At 46.1% G+C, this 17,690-nt stretch overlaps 1 protein-coding gene and 1 long non-coding RNA gene across 2 annotated transcripts in view; one reads left to right on the plus strand and one right to left on the minus strand.

The window, feature by feature from the left end:
* Positions 1-6,286: 6,286 nt before the first annotated feature.
* Positions 6,287-17,066, minus strand: LOC115116779 (uncharacterized). The gene is made up of 3 exons (XR_003861590.2): positions 16,595-17,066; positions 16,299-16,493; positions 6,287-6,338 (listed from the first exon to the last, which is right to left on the minus strand). It is a non-coding gene; the product is annotated as an uncharacterized LOC115116779 (long non-coding RNA).
* LOC115137751 (seizure protein 6-like) overlaps positions 10,513-17,690 on the plus strand; it is a 161,902-nt gene continuing 154,724 nt past the window's right edge. The window contains exon 1 of the mRNA XM_065024381.1: positions 10,513-10,796. Coding sequence (XP_064880453.1) covers positions 10,724-10,796 — 73 coding nt within the window. The 5' untranslated portion in view covers positions 10,513-10,723. The remainder of the gene's footprint in view (positions 10,797-17,690) is intronic.

Here is a 17,690-nt window from a genome sequence, read left to right on the forward strand (position 1 = left end):
GCAGTGTCTCTATGTGTAACGGTGGTTGGGGATGTGGGTGGAGGAGGGTGGAGGGCTGACCATAGCAGTGTCTCTGTGTGTAACGGGTGGTTGGGGATGTGGGTGGAGGAGGGTGGAGGGCTGACCATAGCAGTGTCTCTGTGTGTAACGGGTGGTTGGGGATGTGGGTGGAGGAGGGTGGAGGGCTGACCATAGCAGTGTCTCTGTGTGTAACGGGTGGTTGGGGATGTGGGTGGAGGAGGGTGGAGGGCTGACCATAGCAGTGTCTCTGTGTGTAACGGGTGGTTGGGGATGTGGGTGGAGGAGGGTGGAGGGCTGACCATAGCAGTGTCTCTGTGTGTAACGGGTGGTTGGGGATGTGGGTGGAGGAGGGTGGAGGGCTGACCATAGCAGTGTCTCTGTGTGTAACGGGTGGTTGGGGATGTGGGTGGAGGAGGGTGGAGGGTTGACCATAGCAGTGTCTCTGTGTGTAACGGGTGGTTGGGGATGTGGGTGGAGGAGGGTGGAGGATTGACCATAGCAGTGGCTCTGTGTGTAACGGGTGGTTGGGGATGTGGGTGGAGGAGGGTGGAGGATTGACCATAGCAGTGTCTCTGTGTGTAACGGGTGGTTGGGGATGTGGGTGGAGGAGGGTGGAGGGCTGACCATAGCAGTGTCTCTGTGTGTAACGGGTGGTTGGGGATGTGGGTGGAGGAGGGTGGAGGGTTGACCATAGCAGTGTCTCTGTGTGTAACAGGGTTATGGTCTGTGGCGTGGACAGCGGGCAGGACAGCAGGTTGAGCAGATGGGTCCTGTGGCACATCGGGCCTGCAGAGGGTCAGCTTGTCACATGCCCCACTGTTCTGCCCTGTCATGCACAGAGGAAATGTGAGCCTCCCAACAGATCTGGGCTGCCATATCACACTTCATTAACCTGGCAGAGAGCACATCCTTCCTCTTTAGGACTGTCACACCCACAGTGGATTGCTGCTAGACTGATAAAAATCGTTTATGTTTTCTGATGAGACTTGCTGACATTACAGTATATTTATACAGACTATATTAACCATCTGCATTTAACCCTATTTACACTATAATCATATTACCATATGGTCAATGTTCAAATGCTAGATTACCTGTGTCTCTGCTATTATTTACTGTTGAGGCCTGTGTATCCTGACCATGTGTACACCGCCTGCTCATCGTGGCATCGCTGATCGTCATGATTGTTCCCAGCCAGAGAGTAGCTAGACTGCTAAAGAGAAACAAACGAGACAGATTGTTGTTTACGACTGGAGAGCCTTGCTGGGACACTGAAATCACCATCTGCCCGGCAGTGAAAGTTTATTCCCTGTCGCTGAGACACCAGCGAAGCACAGCAGTCCTGCCTCTCCCCCTGCTGTAATATGATGAACAGCATATTACCACTTTACTTTGTAAAGTCTGCTCCTCTTGCTGCTCTGCCTGCAGCTAGCAGCATTTAAAATTGCAATGTCAGGACATTCTACTGATGTCTCAACATCAGGAACTGTTTGAATGGAGAAGGATGATGTTGGGAGCTACTCTATTACGTAAACTCTGTTCACATTTTCCATTTAGAACTTTCCAAAGAACATTTGCAGGTTGTCTTTTTGCGATCTTTACAATTTAGACAAAAAATATCAATGATTTCCAGACTTTTGGGGTTAGCTCTAAATGTTTAATGTATGGCTACTGTCATGCTTCTAGACTTCTCCCCATTTTTGCTATTTGGTCACCTGGATAGATTGTTGTCCAGAAAATGTTGGAAAACAAGATGTAGTACAGCTCCATATTGGAAAGGTCAAGCTTGAAAATAACATTCCGCACCAGTCAGAACCTCAAGTACCATTCTAGTGCTATTTACCTGGCATTTACTGCCAGCTATTTATTTCAAGTCATGTTTAAATATAAAGTACCTGGTGTATAAATTCATGATTGCCCAAGCCAACATTACAGGAGGAGGCTCAGGTCTGTCTAATGAATAACTGAAGAGCCATGAATAATAAGTAGCTTGTTCTTTACTCCCTCGCCTCACAGACTGAGTATCTTTCAGCTGGTAGCTGTGCCCGTAGAGGTAAGAGAATATAAGCACCAAACGGTGGTAGTTTGTTGTCTTATACCCTATGTGATGGTACACTATAATGTAGACAGAGCAATGTTTTAAAATGTCTCCCAGAATACATCTGTTCTGTTTGACCCAAATCATTCCCCCTTCCCCCTACTTTATGTCTCCATTGGGCTAATGATTCCACTGGAGTGCTCATCTCCTCTGCTCTGTACATGAATGGGTTGAGGATTAGATGGGGAAGGTTCCATCTCTCCATGGCCCTATTGCTGCCAATTGAATTTCTGCTCTTTGGTGCACAGATAGATTTGTGATCACTCAGGGAGAACGGGATTACCTTTGCTTCTGGAGTGTGCTCTTGGATAAGGGCTTTTGGCTGTAATATTTGTGTGTGTGTGTGTGTGTGTGTGTGTGTGTGTGTGTGTGTGTGTGTGTGTGTGTGTGTGTGTGTGTGTGTGTGTGTGTGTGTGTGTGTGTGTGTGTGTGTGTGTGTGTGTGTGTGTGTGTGTGTGTGTGTGTGTGTGTGTGTATAATATGTTGTTTGTCCGTTTGGAATATTTGTTAAGCCTGCATTCATGAAAAAAATTCTGGAATAATGTACACTCCATCATTAAATAGCATGTCTCTGGGTATCCTGGGTCTCAACGGGGGAGGTAGGGACAGATGTCGATATCTCTCCCTCTGGAGCTCCCAGACAAGCAGAGATTCACTAATGAAAAACACAAAGCCCAGAATCATCCTACAAAGGATAGTTTCATATTTAGTAACATACATAGGTCATTTCTATTGTTCAATGGAATTGTGTTGAAAATGTCAAGGCTATGTTCATGATACACATTGTGTTGAATTCCCTCTACTTTGAAACCCTTTATCACATAAAAAATAACCTAAAACACTTAATGGTTCATGTCTGTGATGCTGCTTCCTCATGCAGGCCTAAATCTCTAGTGATATAGTTGACTTGATTCGAGGTTCCAGGGGATCCACTTAAAAGGCTTCTTGAACATTGTTTTCTTCGAAACGAGTAAAAACTGTACTTCTGCTGTACCTTCTGCTTGCTGTGGTGGTTTTGCCCCCAGGCTGTGTCCAGGAAAGTACAGATGAACTTTGCCCTTTAGCTTTTATTTGGGGATGAGGAATGTCAGTGCAGATGAGATTTGCTGTAGGCTCTGCAGCACACTGTGAACATTAAACTGCTGATCTGAGAAAGCAGGAAGCTGTGAAGATGTAGGGCAATGAGTCTGTCAGGACTTTACCTGGTAGAATGCACTATGTCTTGACAAGATGCACAACAGTCTTTGAGATACTAAGGATACATCATATGAAGCCTGCATCATTTTAAGGAAGTAATATTAAATAATGTGTTACGCTATTTGAAACATCAGTCAGCTATACCTGAAATACAGGAGATTTTGTTCGATTTTTTTATCACATAATAATGATACTTTTTTGGCATCTGGGAAGCTTTCAGTTCAAGGAGATTACCGGCTCACCTGAAGAGACTGTCAAAACTGGTGTCCATACAAAATTAAACTCGAAAACGAAAGACAAAGTGTATTTATTTGAAACAAATTAGTTTTGAGCGCAGAAGTTGCAGGTTCAGTGGATTTCATCCTCTACCAACCAATTCACAATTTTCTTAAGTGTTTTGTTGTTGAACCAGTCAGCATACACAGAAGCACCATGTGAAACAATTATTCTTTGAGACAGGTGTCGCCATGGTGCAAGGCTCTCCATTCCCCCAAGCTAAATGGTTTCTGCTTCCCGTTGCATTTATCTGGGAGACCAAGCACACGGATGTCGGCAGAGAAAATATCTGGCCAGCGGAGATGTGTCCCGGGGAAGAAGGGTGGAGGTGGTGGAGATCAATGTGTCCCCAGGGAAGGAGGGTGGTTTAGTTTAGTTTATTAGGATCCCCATTAGCTACTGCACATGAAGTAGCATCTCTTCCTGGGGTTCACATAAAACGTACAAATACATGACAAAGTACAGAACAGTAATAAGACAAGAACAACATAACATATTACATTACATTCCAAAGAAAATAAATAAATAAGAGTTGGGGGTGGTGGAGATGAATGTGTCCCTGGGGAAGGAGGGTGGAGGTGTGGGTGGTGGAGATGAATGTGTCCCTGGGGAAGGAGGGTGGAGGTGTGGGTGGTGGAGATGAATGTGTCCCTGGGGAAGGAGGGTGGAGGTGTGGGTGGTGGAGATGAATGTGTCCCTGGGGAAGGAGGGTGGAGGTGTGGGTGGTGGAGATGAATGTGTCCCTGGGGAAGGAGGGTGGAGGTGTGGGTGGTGGAGATGAATGTGTCCCTGGGGAAGGAGGGTGGAGGTGTGGGTGGTGGAGATGAATGTGTCCCTGGGGAAGGAGGGTGGAGGTGTGGGTGGTGGAGATGAATGTGTCCCTGGGGAAGGAGGGTGGAGGTGTGGGTGGTGGAGATGAATGTGTCCCTGGGGAAGGAGGGTGGAGGTGTGGGTGGTGGAGATGAATGTGTCCCTGGGGAAGGAGGGTGGAGGTGTGGGTGGTGGAGATGAATGTGTCCCTGGGGAAGGAGGGTGGAGGTGTGGGTGGTGGAGATGAATGTGTCCCTGGGGAAGGAGGGTGGAGGTGTGGGTGGTGGAGATGAATGTGTCCCTGGGGAAGGAGGGTGGAGGTGTGGGTGGTGGAGATGAATGTGTCCCTGGGGAAGGAGGGTGGAGGTGTGGGTGGTGGAGATGAATGTGTCCCTGGGGAAGGAGGGTGGAGGTGTGGGTGGTGGAGATGAATGTGTCCCTGGGGAAGGAGGGTGGAGGTGTGGGTGGTGGAGATGAATGTGTCCCTGGGGAAGGAGGGTGGAGGTGTGGGTGGTGGAGATGAATGTGTCCCTGGGGAAGGAGGGTGGAGGTGTGGGTGGTGGAGATGAATGTGTCCCTGGGGAAGGAGGGTGGAGGTGGGGTGGTGGAGATGAATGTGTCCCTGGGGAAGGAGGGTGGAGGTGTGGGTGGTGGAGATGAATGTGTCCCTGGGGAAGGAGGGTGGAGGTGTGGGTGGTGGAGATGAATGTGTCCCTGGGGAAGGAGGGTGGAGGTGTGGGTGGTGGAGATGAATGTGTCCCTGGGGAAGGAGGGTGGAGGTATGGGTGGTGGAGATGAATGTGTCCCTGGGGAAGGAGGGTGGAGGTGTGGGTGGTGGAGATGAATGTGTCCCTGGGGAAGGAGGGTGGAGGTGTGGGTGGTGGAGATGAATGTGTCCCTGGGGAAGGAGGGTGGAGGTGTGGGTGGTGGAGATGAATGTGTCCCTGGGGAAGGAGGGTGGAGGTGGGGTGGTGGAGATGAATGTGTCCCTGGGGAAGGAGGGTGGAGGTGTGGGTGGTGGAGATGAATGTGTCCCTGGGGAAGGAGGGTGGAGGTGTGGGTGGTGGAGATGAATGTGTCCCTGGGGAAGGAGGGTGGAGGTGTGGGTGGTGGAGATGAATGTGTCCCTGGGGAAGGAGGGTGGAGGTATGGGTGGTGGAGATGAATGTGTCCCTGGGGAAGGAGGGTGGAGGTGTGGGTGGTGGAGATGAATGTGTCCCTGGGGAAGGAGGGTGGAGGTGTGGGTGGTGGAGATGAATGTGTCCCTGGGGAAAGAGGGTGGAGGTGTGGGTGGTGGAGATGAATGTGTCCTGGAGAAGGAGGGTGGAGGTGTGGGTGGTGGAGATGAATGTGTCCTGGAGAAGGAGGGTGGAGGTGTGGGTGGCGGAGATGAATGTGTCCTGGAGAAGGAGTGTGGAAGTGGGAGTGGTGGCAGGAAGAGAGCCAGATAATGAGGATCTGTGTCTGAGGCCTTGTGTCTTACCCTTCTCTTTCCACCTCTGAATCAGAGACAGGGGACTCCAGACAGTTCCTCTCTCTTGATTGATAGAAGTGTAACAACAGGGTTGGTGAGGGGAGTCTTGGTTATGCAGCTCACACCTAGTCAAGGTGCAGTCTGTCTGCCTCACACTGAGAGAGGGAAGAATTAGTAGAGCACTCTTCACTGAGCAGCGCGTAGTTGGAATGTTCAAACAACTACAATTTTTTGATGAATTGAAAACTAGTTGTGGATATAGCATACAAATTGTTAGAATACGTAACTTTAAAGTCTTTATTTTATAATCTATAGATGGATGAATGGATGAACAACATTAAAAAAAGAATTGGTACATGATATGCAGAAACATCAATATCTCAAAAACCCTACTGATTTTCACTGTCTCACCTTGATATGTTATGTACATACTTCGTATTCCACTTAGAAAGCCGGCCATGTCTGTATTAAGGCATAAAGAAAACTAGTTATTTATACCACATAGCATATCAAGCCGAATAAAACCTTGATTAGATAGTTTTTGTCTCTTTTTTCCTTATTCCCTTGTTGTGCCAGACAGACTGCACATCCAGAATACCTTCATCAGGAAGGAAGCGACTGGGATCTATCCTTGGGGCAGAATGAAAATGTATTCAGGGGATGGATGTCTAATAGAGCTGGCAAGGACACTTTTCCTTATTAAGACAAATAGGCCCCTGAAGGTGGAGAGATGCTTTAATGTAGGAGGAAGGGAAGAGGGGAGGGAAAGAGAAGTGGGGAGGGGAGGGGAGGAGTGGGTAGGGGTAGGGGAGGAGGAGGGGGAGGGAATGGAGGTGAGGAGTGGGTAGGGGTAGGGGAGAAGGAGGAGGGGGAGGGGGGAGGGGGAGGGGAGGAGTGGGTAGGGGTAGGGGAGGAGTAGGAGGGGGGAATGGAGGTGAGGAGTGGGTAGGGGTAGGGGAGAAGGAGGAGGGGGAGGAAGGGGGGTAATGGAGGGAGGGGAGGTATTTGGTGCCAGTATTACTCCCATTTTGCATTCAATAAAATAACATGAAGCCAATGGGGTGAGTTAATTAGTGTTACTTTCAGGATGAGTATAAGGATTTGATTTATTTATTGGACAAAATAACACAAGGCCTACTTTTGTAGTTGGTCACCCAGGTGTTAGTCAACCCTATGGTCTAAAAAGCAATTAAGTCCAAAACCTTGGATATTTACTGTGATAGTTTTCTGTCTCCTAGCATTCTGCAGCCTTTCACTAAAGCACACAATGAAGAGCTTTTGTATGTGATTTGATTTTCTGTTCCAATGGCCGCTGTCTACGCTGGGACAGTGAGTGACAGTGTGATTGGCAGACTTTGAGTGGAGAGCGTGGGATTTCAGCAGAACCAGAGCAGAGCAACATCAAAAGACAGCTAACTCCCTGAGCTCAGAGCTAAACCATGACTGGCACAATGCGATGTTGGGCTTATTAGATTCCTCAAGACATTACACAAATTGACAAAGAGAAAACTATTGTTGTGGAGGAATGAGCATACAGGAAAGGATTGTAGAAATGGCAGTATTTAAATGTATCAGATGGTATGAAATAAGATTTCACTCTTGCGCATCATTTGAATATAGTTTAAAAACATTTATTCATAGTGGCATCTTTTGATTATAATCCTATTGGTACTATTTGAGTATGTATGAGCATATTTGTTTATAGTGTGTGTGTGTTTGTGTGCGTGTGTGTGGCTACTTATAGCTGATTTTGTGGGCAAGGCCAGCATTGAGAATGTAAATCTAGTTTCTATGCCAGAGGCTAGTTTAAGACACGGCATAAATTTGTCTCAGTAAAAACACCATACCATACTCATTCTCATGGTGAGACAATCGATAGCTGAGGGTCGACACATAGAAACTAAGACAGTAGCTGCGTCTGAAATGGCCCTCATTTCCCTATAGCGCTATATAGTGAATAAGGTCCATTCAACTACAGCCAGTGAGATCAGTTACCCAGCTGCTCTGTGTCCGCACAGCATGACACTCTCGTTCAGAGCTACATTTAGCAGTACCTTCAGTTGAAATAAAGCAAGGCATACACATTTTACATGACATTTACGTGTTTTAGTAGACACTCTTATCCAAAACAACTAGGGTTAGCTGCCTTGTTGAAGGTCACAGCAACAGATGTGTTTCACCTAGTCAGCTTGTGGATTTGAACCAGTGACCTTTTAGTTACTGGCCCAATGCTCTTAACTGCTAGGCTACCTAACAGCATTGAGACCAAAGACTCTTTCGCAAAGGAGTCCTGCATACACACAATTTACAAAATACACTGAACAAAAATATAAACGCAACATGTAACAATTTCAAAGATGTTACTGAGTTACAGTTCATATAAGGATATCAGTCAATTGAAATACATTCAATAGGCCCTAATCTATGGATTTCAGATGAGTGGAAATAGAGATATGCATCTGTTAGTCACAGGTACCTTTAAAAAAATAGGTAGGGGTGTGGATCAGAAAAACAGTCAGTATCTGGTGTGACCAGCATTTGCCTCATGCAGTGCAACACATCTCCTTCACATAGAGTTGATCAGGCTGTTAATTGTGGCCTGTGGAATGTCTTTCCACTCCTCTTCATTGGCTGTGCGAAGTTGCTGAATATTAGGAGCAACTGGAACATACTGTCATGCACATCGATCCAGAGCATCGCACAAATGCTCAATGGGTGACATGTCTGGTGAGTCTGCAGGCCATGGAAGAACAAGGACATGTTCAGCTTCCAGGAATTGTGTACAGATATTTGCACCATGGGGTTGTGTATTATTATGCTGAAACATGAGGTGATGGCAGATGAATGGCACGACAATGGGTCTCAGAATCTCGGCACGGTATCTCTGTCCATTCAAATTGCCACCGATAAAATACAATTGTCCTCGTTGTCTGTAGCTTATGCCTGCCCATACCATAACCCCACCGCCACCATGGGATACTCTGTTCACAACGTTGACATCAGCAAACCACTCGCCCACACGACGCCATACAAGCTGTCTGCCATCTGCCCTGTATAGCTGACAACAGGATTCATCTGTGAAGAGCACACTTCTTCAGCGTACTAGTTGCCATTGAGCATTTGCCAAATGAAGTCAGTTATGATGCCGAATTGCAGTCAGGTCAAGACTCTGGTGTAGGACGACGATCACGCAAATGAGCTTCCCTGAGACGGTTTTCTTCGGTTGTGCAAACCCACCGTTTCATCAGCTATCCGGGTGGCTGGTCTCAGACGATCCCACAGGTGAAGAGGCCGGATCTGGCGGTCTTGGGCAGGCGTGGTTACACGTGGTCAGCGGTTGTGAGGCTGGTTGGACATATTGCCAAATTCCCTAAAACAACTATGCACTCCTTCAAAACTTGAGACATTTGTGGCATTGTGTTGTTTGACAAAACTGCACATTTCAGAGGCATTTTATTGGCCACAGCACAAGGTGCACCTGTGTAATGATCATGCGGTTCAATCAGCTTCTTGATATGGATTATCTTGATAAATGCTCACTAAAAGGGATTTAAATACATTTGTGCACAAAATTTGATGGACATAAAGCTTGTTGTGCATATGGAAAACTTCTGGTATCTTTTATTTCAGCTCATGAAACATGGGACCAACACTTTACGTATTGCGTTTTTGATCAGTATACAATACACACACGCACACACACACACACACACACACACACACACACACACACACACACACACACACACACACACACACACACACACACACACACACACACACACACACACACACACACACACACACACACACACAAAGCCTGGAAAAACAAATCCAACATGAGGCAAGATATACTTTTTTTAGCAAGAATCTACTACACACCATGAGCTTTAGAGATTGAGGTCTTCAAAAATGTCCTTCTATTTAGCCTAAATTGCTAGTTTCATTAACAGGCTTTGAATGATTATGAATCTGAGGCAGTGTACCCAGTGTGTGGTCCCACAGTAAACAGGTTTCAGGAGAAAGAAAGGACATTCCCCCTGAAATCGATACACTCCTAGATGAAACACACAGAAGAAAAGCAACCTGCATTACCATTCAATTAGTAATACCATTCCCAATACCTTAGCACTGGCAGCATCACTTAACAATTCTATATTATTTTCATAAACCCATCTCTCTCTCTCTCTCTCTCTCGCAGATGTATCTATTGCCAGAGTGCCACATACCAATGAGAAGATCATAACATAAACAACGTATTTACAGTTCTACAAATAGGAGCAACATGATGTTTTCATTGTAATGCTAGTGCTACATTGTGCCTGTTAACAAGACTGTTAGCGTTCACAGTAATTGTGAGTTTGTAATCGATTGAAAACGGGTGTAGTCGATGTGTCAATTGATACTGCAATCAAAGGTAATGAACTAAACACAGCCATTGTCGTATGGAGGTAATTGACTTGAGGGCAGTATTACATTATATGTATGGTAACGGTACAAACTTTCCATGGTTCTGAATTCAGTTGTTCCAGTTGCTGTCGCTAGGAGCTGTCCGCAGTGCTGAAACGACGGTGGTGCGCTGACTAGAAGAAAGAGAACGGCATACCCAACGATCTATCTATCTATCGATTTAGGGAACGTTGAAATTGAACAGTCTCTGTCTATCAGCTGATAACGACATGAGAACATAGCTCTCAGTGGAGCGCCAGTGCTGCGCAGTGTGCGATCCCGAGGTCACACAGCAAGTGGCTTTTGCTGTACGAGCAGTCTCTATTTCATTTTAAGAAAAAGTGTTGATCCCAAGGACATTCCTTTCTATTAGCAGAGGACCAATACTGAAAGCAAGCATGAGTGCGGCACGAGATTACATATTCGTTCTGATGGTTCTCTTTGCAATGATGACTGACATAGGCGCTAAAGGTAAGATTCTCAATAATATAACGGAAGGCTATTTGGTTGCTTATGCACATGTGTATTGCAATGTAATTCTGTTCCCGACCCGCCGGTGTTATGGTGCCACTGTATCCAATTATGTGTGAGCCTTTTTGTTGGTAGGTTATCTGGGAAACTACAGATGGAGATGTATTTGTGGTAGGTCAGTCGGCTATCAGTCGTGTTCTTCCTTTAATGAGGTTTAAATGGTCCCCTCCACCGTTATGGCAATTATTCTCAAATAATTAATGTGTAGGAGAGGATATAACGTATACATATCGTTCTTTTAAAGGCAGATGTTGTAGCCTATTTATTGCCTGCAATGAAGAATTCACAACAAGCCATACTAATTGCAATCGGCTATAAGGTTAGTTAAATACATTAATTTCCTTTAAAAAAGTTATACATTGACTAGTGATTGTAATTTAGCAGGTTCCAAATCCAAACTTTAAATAATTGTAAGTATTGTAATAACTGTTAAAGAAACGTAGACTAATAAAGTGTGGTAAACGTATCTTAATTAGTCTCAAATATCATCCTTTTGAAGTGTATTTTAGTCGGTATTTATTATAACCTACATGGATGGAAAATATCATTAATTCTTGCTTCACAGTGCGCCAATCATTTTGAATAATTAATGATTAATGTGTCAACTTCTATCTCATATTTATAAAAAAAATTCTGTTTAAAGGAGATCTAATCATGAAAGAATATGTATTAGTTCTAAGAACATTGGAATGACATGCACTGATTTGCATTGGTTTTACAGCTGGCTGCGCTATTCATGCTTTTGATTTGACGACATTCATTTATTAAAGTACTATCTTATCTTATTGAGAATCGTCGAGCTGCGCAGTGTACGGGTAGGGGGGTTGGGATAGTTTCAAGAGGAATAAATAAACCCATGAAGACTGCATCTGATCATTCTACCCACATAAATATTTATTAAAAGGTTTGGTCTAGACTTGCACCCATGATGTACTTCACACGAGTCTCTCATAAACATGCCTTTCACACAACGTCGATCATGACGGACCCATCAGACTTTTCTGTCCAATCTGTTGAATTTGTTTTATTCTGTTATTTTCCAATATTTTAGTGACCCTGTGCAGGGCTGGAAACTATTACATTTCCGTTCATGTCATATCAGAAATGATTGAAATTCAAATGAAAGAATGGTAAAATCCTCATTGAAAATAAATACTGTATAATATTTCAAAAATGGGTCATTCAATTGAATTGACTTTTGAGGAGATGTTTGATAGAATAGAACAGGAAATTAAGCAAAGGAAAAAAGGAGGTTATCTATGTTGTGGGATGAGATGTCAGACTTTGGAAGAATTATGCACATACAGTATTTACCTGATAAAGTAATACATCAACCTATTATAACACCAATTTACACAGTGTTTTACTAATAGGTATTCGATATTCCATAATACTAATAGCTATTACGGCTTCTTCATGCCTGCGGCTGGGAAAACCTGGCTCCAGAGAGAATGTTGCATCATATTCTGCATTGATCCCAAGTCATCAGCCTGACCTTATGATCTCAGAGGTCCGTGGGCCTCCCTGTCCTTATCAGTCACCTTCTACTGAACCTCTGAAGCTGCACTTTACTGCAGAGCAGAAGCACCTGTAAAAACACTCTAGCTAATGTGAGGCTCCATCAGTCCCGATTGAGCACTGAGCGAGAGGTTCAGTGAGCTAAAAGCAGGAGCCCATATTAAATTGATAGCATTGTGCTGTGTAAAAATGGGTGACAATTGATGAGGAATGGGTGAGTATAGGTTCACTTGGGTGAGTATAGGTAAACATAGGTTGACTTTAGGTTGGTCAATAATCCTCCATCTTTTTTGTTGTTGTGTCAATATCAATGAGTGTACAAAACACTAAGAACACCTGCACTTTCCATGACATAGACTGACCAGGTAAATCCAGGTGAAAGCTATCCCTTATTGATGTCACCAGGTAAATCCACTACAATCAGTATAGATGAAGGGGAGGAGACAGGTTAAATAAGTATTTGTAAGCCTTGAGACAATTGAGACATGGATTGTGTATGTGTGCCATTCAGAGGGTGAATGGGCAAGACAAAATATTTAAGTGCCTTTGAACGGGGGATGGTAGTAGGCGCCAGGCGCACTGGTTTGTGTTTGTCAAGAACTGCAACACTGTTGGGTTTTTCACGCTTAACAGTTTCCCGTGTGTATCAAGAAGGATCAAGAAGGGTCCACCACCCAAAGGACATCCAGCCAACATGGGCCAACATCAATGTGTAATGCTTACGACATGCTCCGACGAATTGAGGCTGTTCTGAGGGCAAAAGGGGGTGCAACTTAATATTAGGAAGGTGTTCCTAATGTTTTGTACACTGTGTGTGTATACAATCTGTCCATAGATATAATTGATCTCATAGGCTGCATTAATTGAGGGCGGGATGCATAAGCCTGCGTAGTTGTGTGTCATGGGCTCTAATGTCAACATGCTGTTTCAAAGTACATTGTGTTTTTCTACTGGTTTTATGTTGTGTTTGTGAGACTCATAAGGGAGGTGGACGTTTGTGTCTGCTCACAGCGAGAATGCATACCCCCTACTGCTCCTCTCTGATAATAATGAGAATAACAATACAATCTCAGAGCTATCATTGACACTGCAGAGTGCTGTGTCTGTATTGGCCGTTAGGGGGCGCATGAGGCCACTGATGCTGACGCTTTTGAGCATCCCCTCTTGGTAATGGTCCTCGGGGTGGACTGTAATAATAATGGGGACAGGAGAGAATCAGTTCCCTCTCCCAGGAACATCCTATTCCTCTCTGCCCCTTATAATGTCCGTGTGAGACGGCTTCCTGTGCTCGGACACCTCCCACAACTCTCTGGCACCACCATGACGTATGAGTGGGGGGACAGTGGACTGGAAAGGGGAGATTTGATCATGTCTGAGTTTTGGGGTCACGCTCTGTGTTTATTTTCTCCAGATTGATGCCCTGATTTAAAGAAAACTTGCCTGGCACTGAACTGGAGGGATGGAGGGCTGGGGGTCTGGAGGGCTGGGGGTTTGGAAGACTGGAAGGCTGGAGGGCTGGGGGTTTGGAAGACTGGAGGGCTGGAGGGCTGGGGGTTTGGAAGACTGGAGGGCTGGAGGGCTGGGGGTTTGGAAGACTGGAGGGCTGGAGGGCTGGGGGTTTGGAAGACTGGAGGGCTGGGGGTCTGGAGGGCTGGGGGTCTGGAGGACTGGATGTCTGGAGGGCTGGGGGTCTGGGGGTCTGCAGGACTGGGGGTCTGGAGGGCTGGGGGTCTGGACGGCTGGGGGTTTGGAGAACTGGAGGGCTGGGGGTCTGGAGGACTGGAGGGCTGGGGTCTGGAGGGCTGGGGGTCTGGAGGACTGGATGTCTGGAGTGCTGGGGGTCTGGAGGGTTGGAGGGCTGAAGGGCTAGGGTTCTAGAGGGCTGGAGGGCTGTGGGTCTGGAGGGCTGTGGGTCTGGATGGCTGGGGGTCTGGTGGTCTGAAGGGCTGGAGTGATGGGGGTCTGGGGGTCTGGTGGTCTGAAGGGCTGCAGGGCTGGGGGTCTGGAGGGCTGGGGGTCTGGAGGACTGGATGTCTGGAGGGCTGGGGGTCTGAGGGTCTGCAGGACTGGGGGTCTGGAGGGCTGGGGGTCTGGACGGCTGGGGGTTTGGAGAACTGGGGCTGGGGGTCTGGAGGACTGGAGGGCTGGGGGTCTGGAGGGCTGGGGGTCTGGAGGACTGGATGTCTGGAGTGCTGGGGGTCTGGAGGGTTGGAGGGCTGAAGGGCTAGGGTTCTAGAGGGCTGGAGGGCTGTGGGTCTGGAGGGCTGTGGGTCTGGATGGCTGGGGGTCTGGTGGTCTGAAGGGCTGGAGGGATGGGGGTCTGGGGGTCTGGTGGTCTGAAGGGCTGCAGGGCTGGGGGTCTGGAGGGTTGGAGGGCTGGAGGGCTAGGGTTCTAGGGGGCTGGAGAGCTGTGGGTCTGGAGGGCTGCGGGTCTGGAGGGCTGTGGGTCTGGAGGGCTGGGGGTCTGGTGGTCTGAAGGGCTGGAGGGATGGGGGTCTGGGGGACTGAAGGGCTGGGGTTCTTATGGCAACTCCCTGCATTGCCAAACGGCTGGTGCAGGAAAGACTGGCAACAGCTAGAACAACATCAAACACATGCACACACACATGGATGCACACCCTTGGAGTACACACACACACATGGAAACACACATGCATGTACATAGAAATTAATCCTCCTGTTTTAACTTATTGAATCGATTAGATCTGAACATAGGAAGTATCCATGTAATGTAGTGAATTGAACAAAAGCTCCCGCCTGTATTCCCTGTTCTGTGTGAGCTCAGAGCACAGCTTTTCATTTTGCAATGATAAATCACCCCAGCCACCCAGAAGTGGGATGAAGGGTAGGTTTGAGAACAAGCTTGTGTGTATGTGTGTGTAAAAGAAAGAAAATCAGTGTTAGAGATTATACATGTTTCAGATTTGAAGTCATTGTCAATCACTCTGTATTGGAATATCAGAACAAGCTACATCAATCTGTCTTTGATGTTTTAGTTTAGCTTTCCATGTCGGAACTCTGAGCTTGACCTGAATATGTCACAGTCAGTAATCTCTTCTAATCGTAGCGGTTGTTTTTCTCCCTATAACACGCAAACACTTTATCTGTCTGTGTGTGTGTATACACGCAAACACTTTATCTGTCTGTGTGTGTGTATGCACGCAAACACTTTATCTGTCGGTGTGTGTGTATACAGGCAAACACTTTATCTGTCTGTGTGTGTGTATGCACGCAAACACTTTATCTGTCTGTGTGTGTGTATACACGCAAACACTTTATCTGTCTGTGTGTGTGTATACACGCAAACACTTTATCTGTCTGTGTGTGTGTATGCACGCAAACACTTTATCTGTCTGTGTGTGTGTATACACGCAAACACTTTATCTGTCTGTGTGTGTGTATGCACGCAAACACTTTATCTGTCTGTGTGTGTGTATGCACGCTAACACTTTATCTGTCTGTGTGTGTGTATACACGCAAACACTTTATCTGTCTGTGTGTGTGTATGCATGCAAACACTTTATCTGTCTGTGTGTGTGTATACACGCAAACACTTTATCTGTCTGTGTGTGTGTGTGTATGCACGCAAACACTTTATCTGTCTGTGTGTGTGTATACACGCAAACACTTTATCTGTCTGTGTGTGTGTATGCACGCAAACACTTTATCTGTCTGTGTGTGTGTATACAGGCAAACACTTTATCTGTCTGTGTGTGTGTGTGTGTGTGTGTATGCACGCAAACACTTTATCTGTCACACACGCATGCAAAAATAAATCATAATCGAGTTCTACTCAGCTTTTTTAACTCCCCCCTAATTACTGGCTATTAAAAATCAGTGTGAACTGACAATGTGATCTCTGGCCGCAAGTGCTGCAGAAACCCCTTCTCAGCCATTCCACTGATATTCTCAGAATAAACTCACCATTATGGAGCCCCTGAGATAAGCGATAAACTTCCACCCAGCTTCCTTCCTCTCTCTCGCTCTCTCTCTGTCTCTCCCCTCCCTCTCCCTCCTCGTTCCTCTCTCCTTTTCCCTGCCTCAGATTAAAAGCTATTTGCTCTGGGTGTCAATGATCCGCCGGAATCAGCTTTGCTTCATGGTGTAGGAAAGAAAAAGCTGGAAAGAGGGAACATCTCTTTTAATTAAACACCATAGATGCTCTCGAGATCTGATGAAAATGATATAAATTGGGAGAATTGAAAATGTTCAACACATACTTTTCTATTACGGGCGAGTAACTTGTCCCAGCGAGCTCCTCCCTGTGCCATCAGAGGCTATTCAGACCGTGTATACCCTCCAAATTGTGGGGAGTTTCCCTTTTGACACACTCAATTGGAAATGAGTGTTATTGTAAAGCAGCCGTTGGTTCCCGTCTCCCGCGGAAGGAAGAGGACTTAGTCTGATCTTTTGACACGTCCCAGGCGGTGTGGTGAGGTAGTGAGAGGACGGTGGAACCACACACTCTTTCTCTTCTCCTCTGTCTTTTCCTCTCTGCATGATATATACCCCAGCTGCTGTCAGTCAAAGCAGGTTTTCTGAAGGCTGTGTTCACCTGGTTTACTATATCCCCATCTTTGAATGGAACATTATGTCCCGTTTGTGACAAAAGCCTTCGAGTTATACATCTGAGTAATTCTAAACTCTATCCATTTACGCTCCATTACCGTGAATGCAGCCCCCTGTCATCTTCAAACATCATTTCTGCTCTGGTGTATTTCGACATGGCTTGTACCATCACAAAAAAGTAGCAAAACTCTTCCTTTGTTGTCCTGCCTCTCTGTTACATAGTGCACAGTACCACCCTGTGTTTCTCCAGATCTTTCTTTTGTTCTACTTGAACAAAAGCTCTGCTTTCAGACCGTGGGTCTGGTCTGAAAGCAGAGCTATAGAACAGTAACACTATTCATGTGTGAATGACTGGTGATGTCACATAGCAGTCTTTGGTTTCTCTCCCGGCTAGCTGGCTGCTGAGAGGCTTGGGGACAGTTATTACAAATCAATGGCCAATCTAGTCTGCACTCTGGCCCATGTCCTCATGCATTACTCTCCAGGCTGTCTCCATAATGTAAATAAATCCTGCATCCCATTTGCATTACGTTGCTTGGGCAAATGACCTGACACACACAGTCAGTAAGAGACATAACATCATGGGACACACAGTCAGTAAGAGACATAACATCATGTGACACACAGTCAGTAAGAGACATAACATCATGTGACACACAGTCAGTAAGAGACATAACATCATATGACACACAGTCAGTAAGTCAGTAAGAGACATGTGACACACAGTCAGAGATAACATCATGTGAC

The sequence above is a fragment of the Oncorhynchus nerka genome, linkage group LG11, assembly GCF_034236695.1.
Source record: "Oncorhynchus nerka isolate Pitt River linkage group LG11, Oner_Uvic_2.0, whole genome shotgun sequence".
In the NCBI taxonomy this organism is placed as follows: domain Eukaryota; kingdom Metazoa; phylum Chordata; class Actinopteri; order Salmoniformes; family Salmonidae; genus Oncorhynchus; species Oncorhynchus nerka.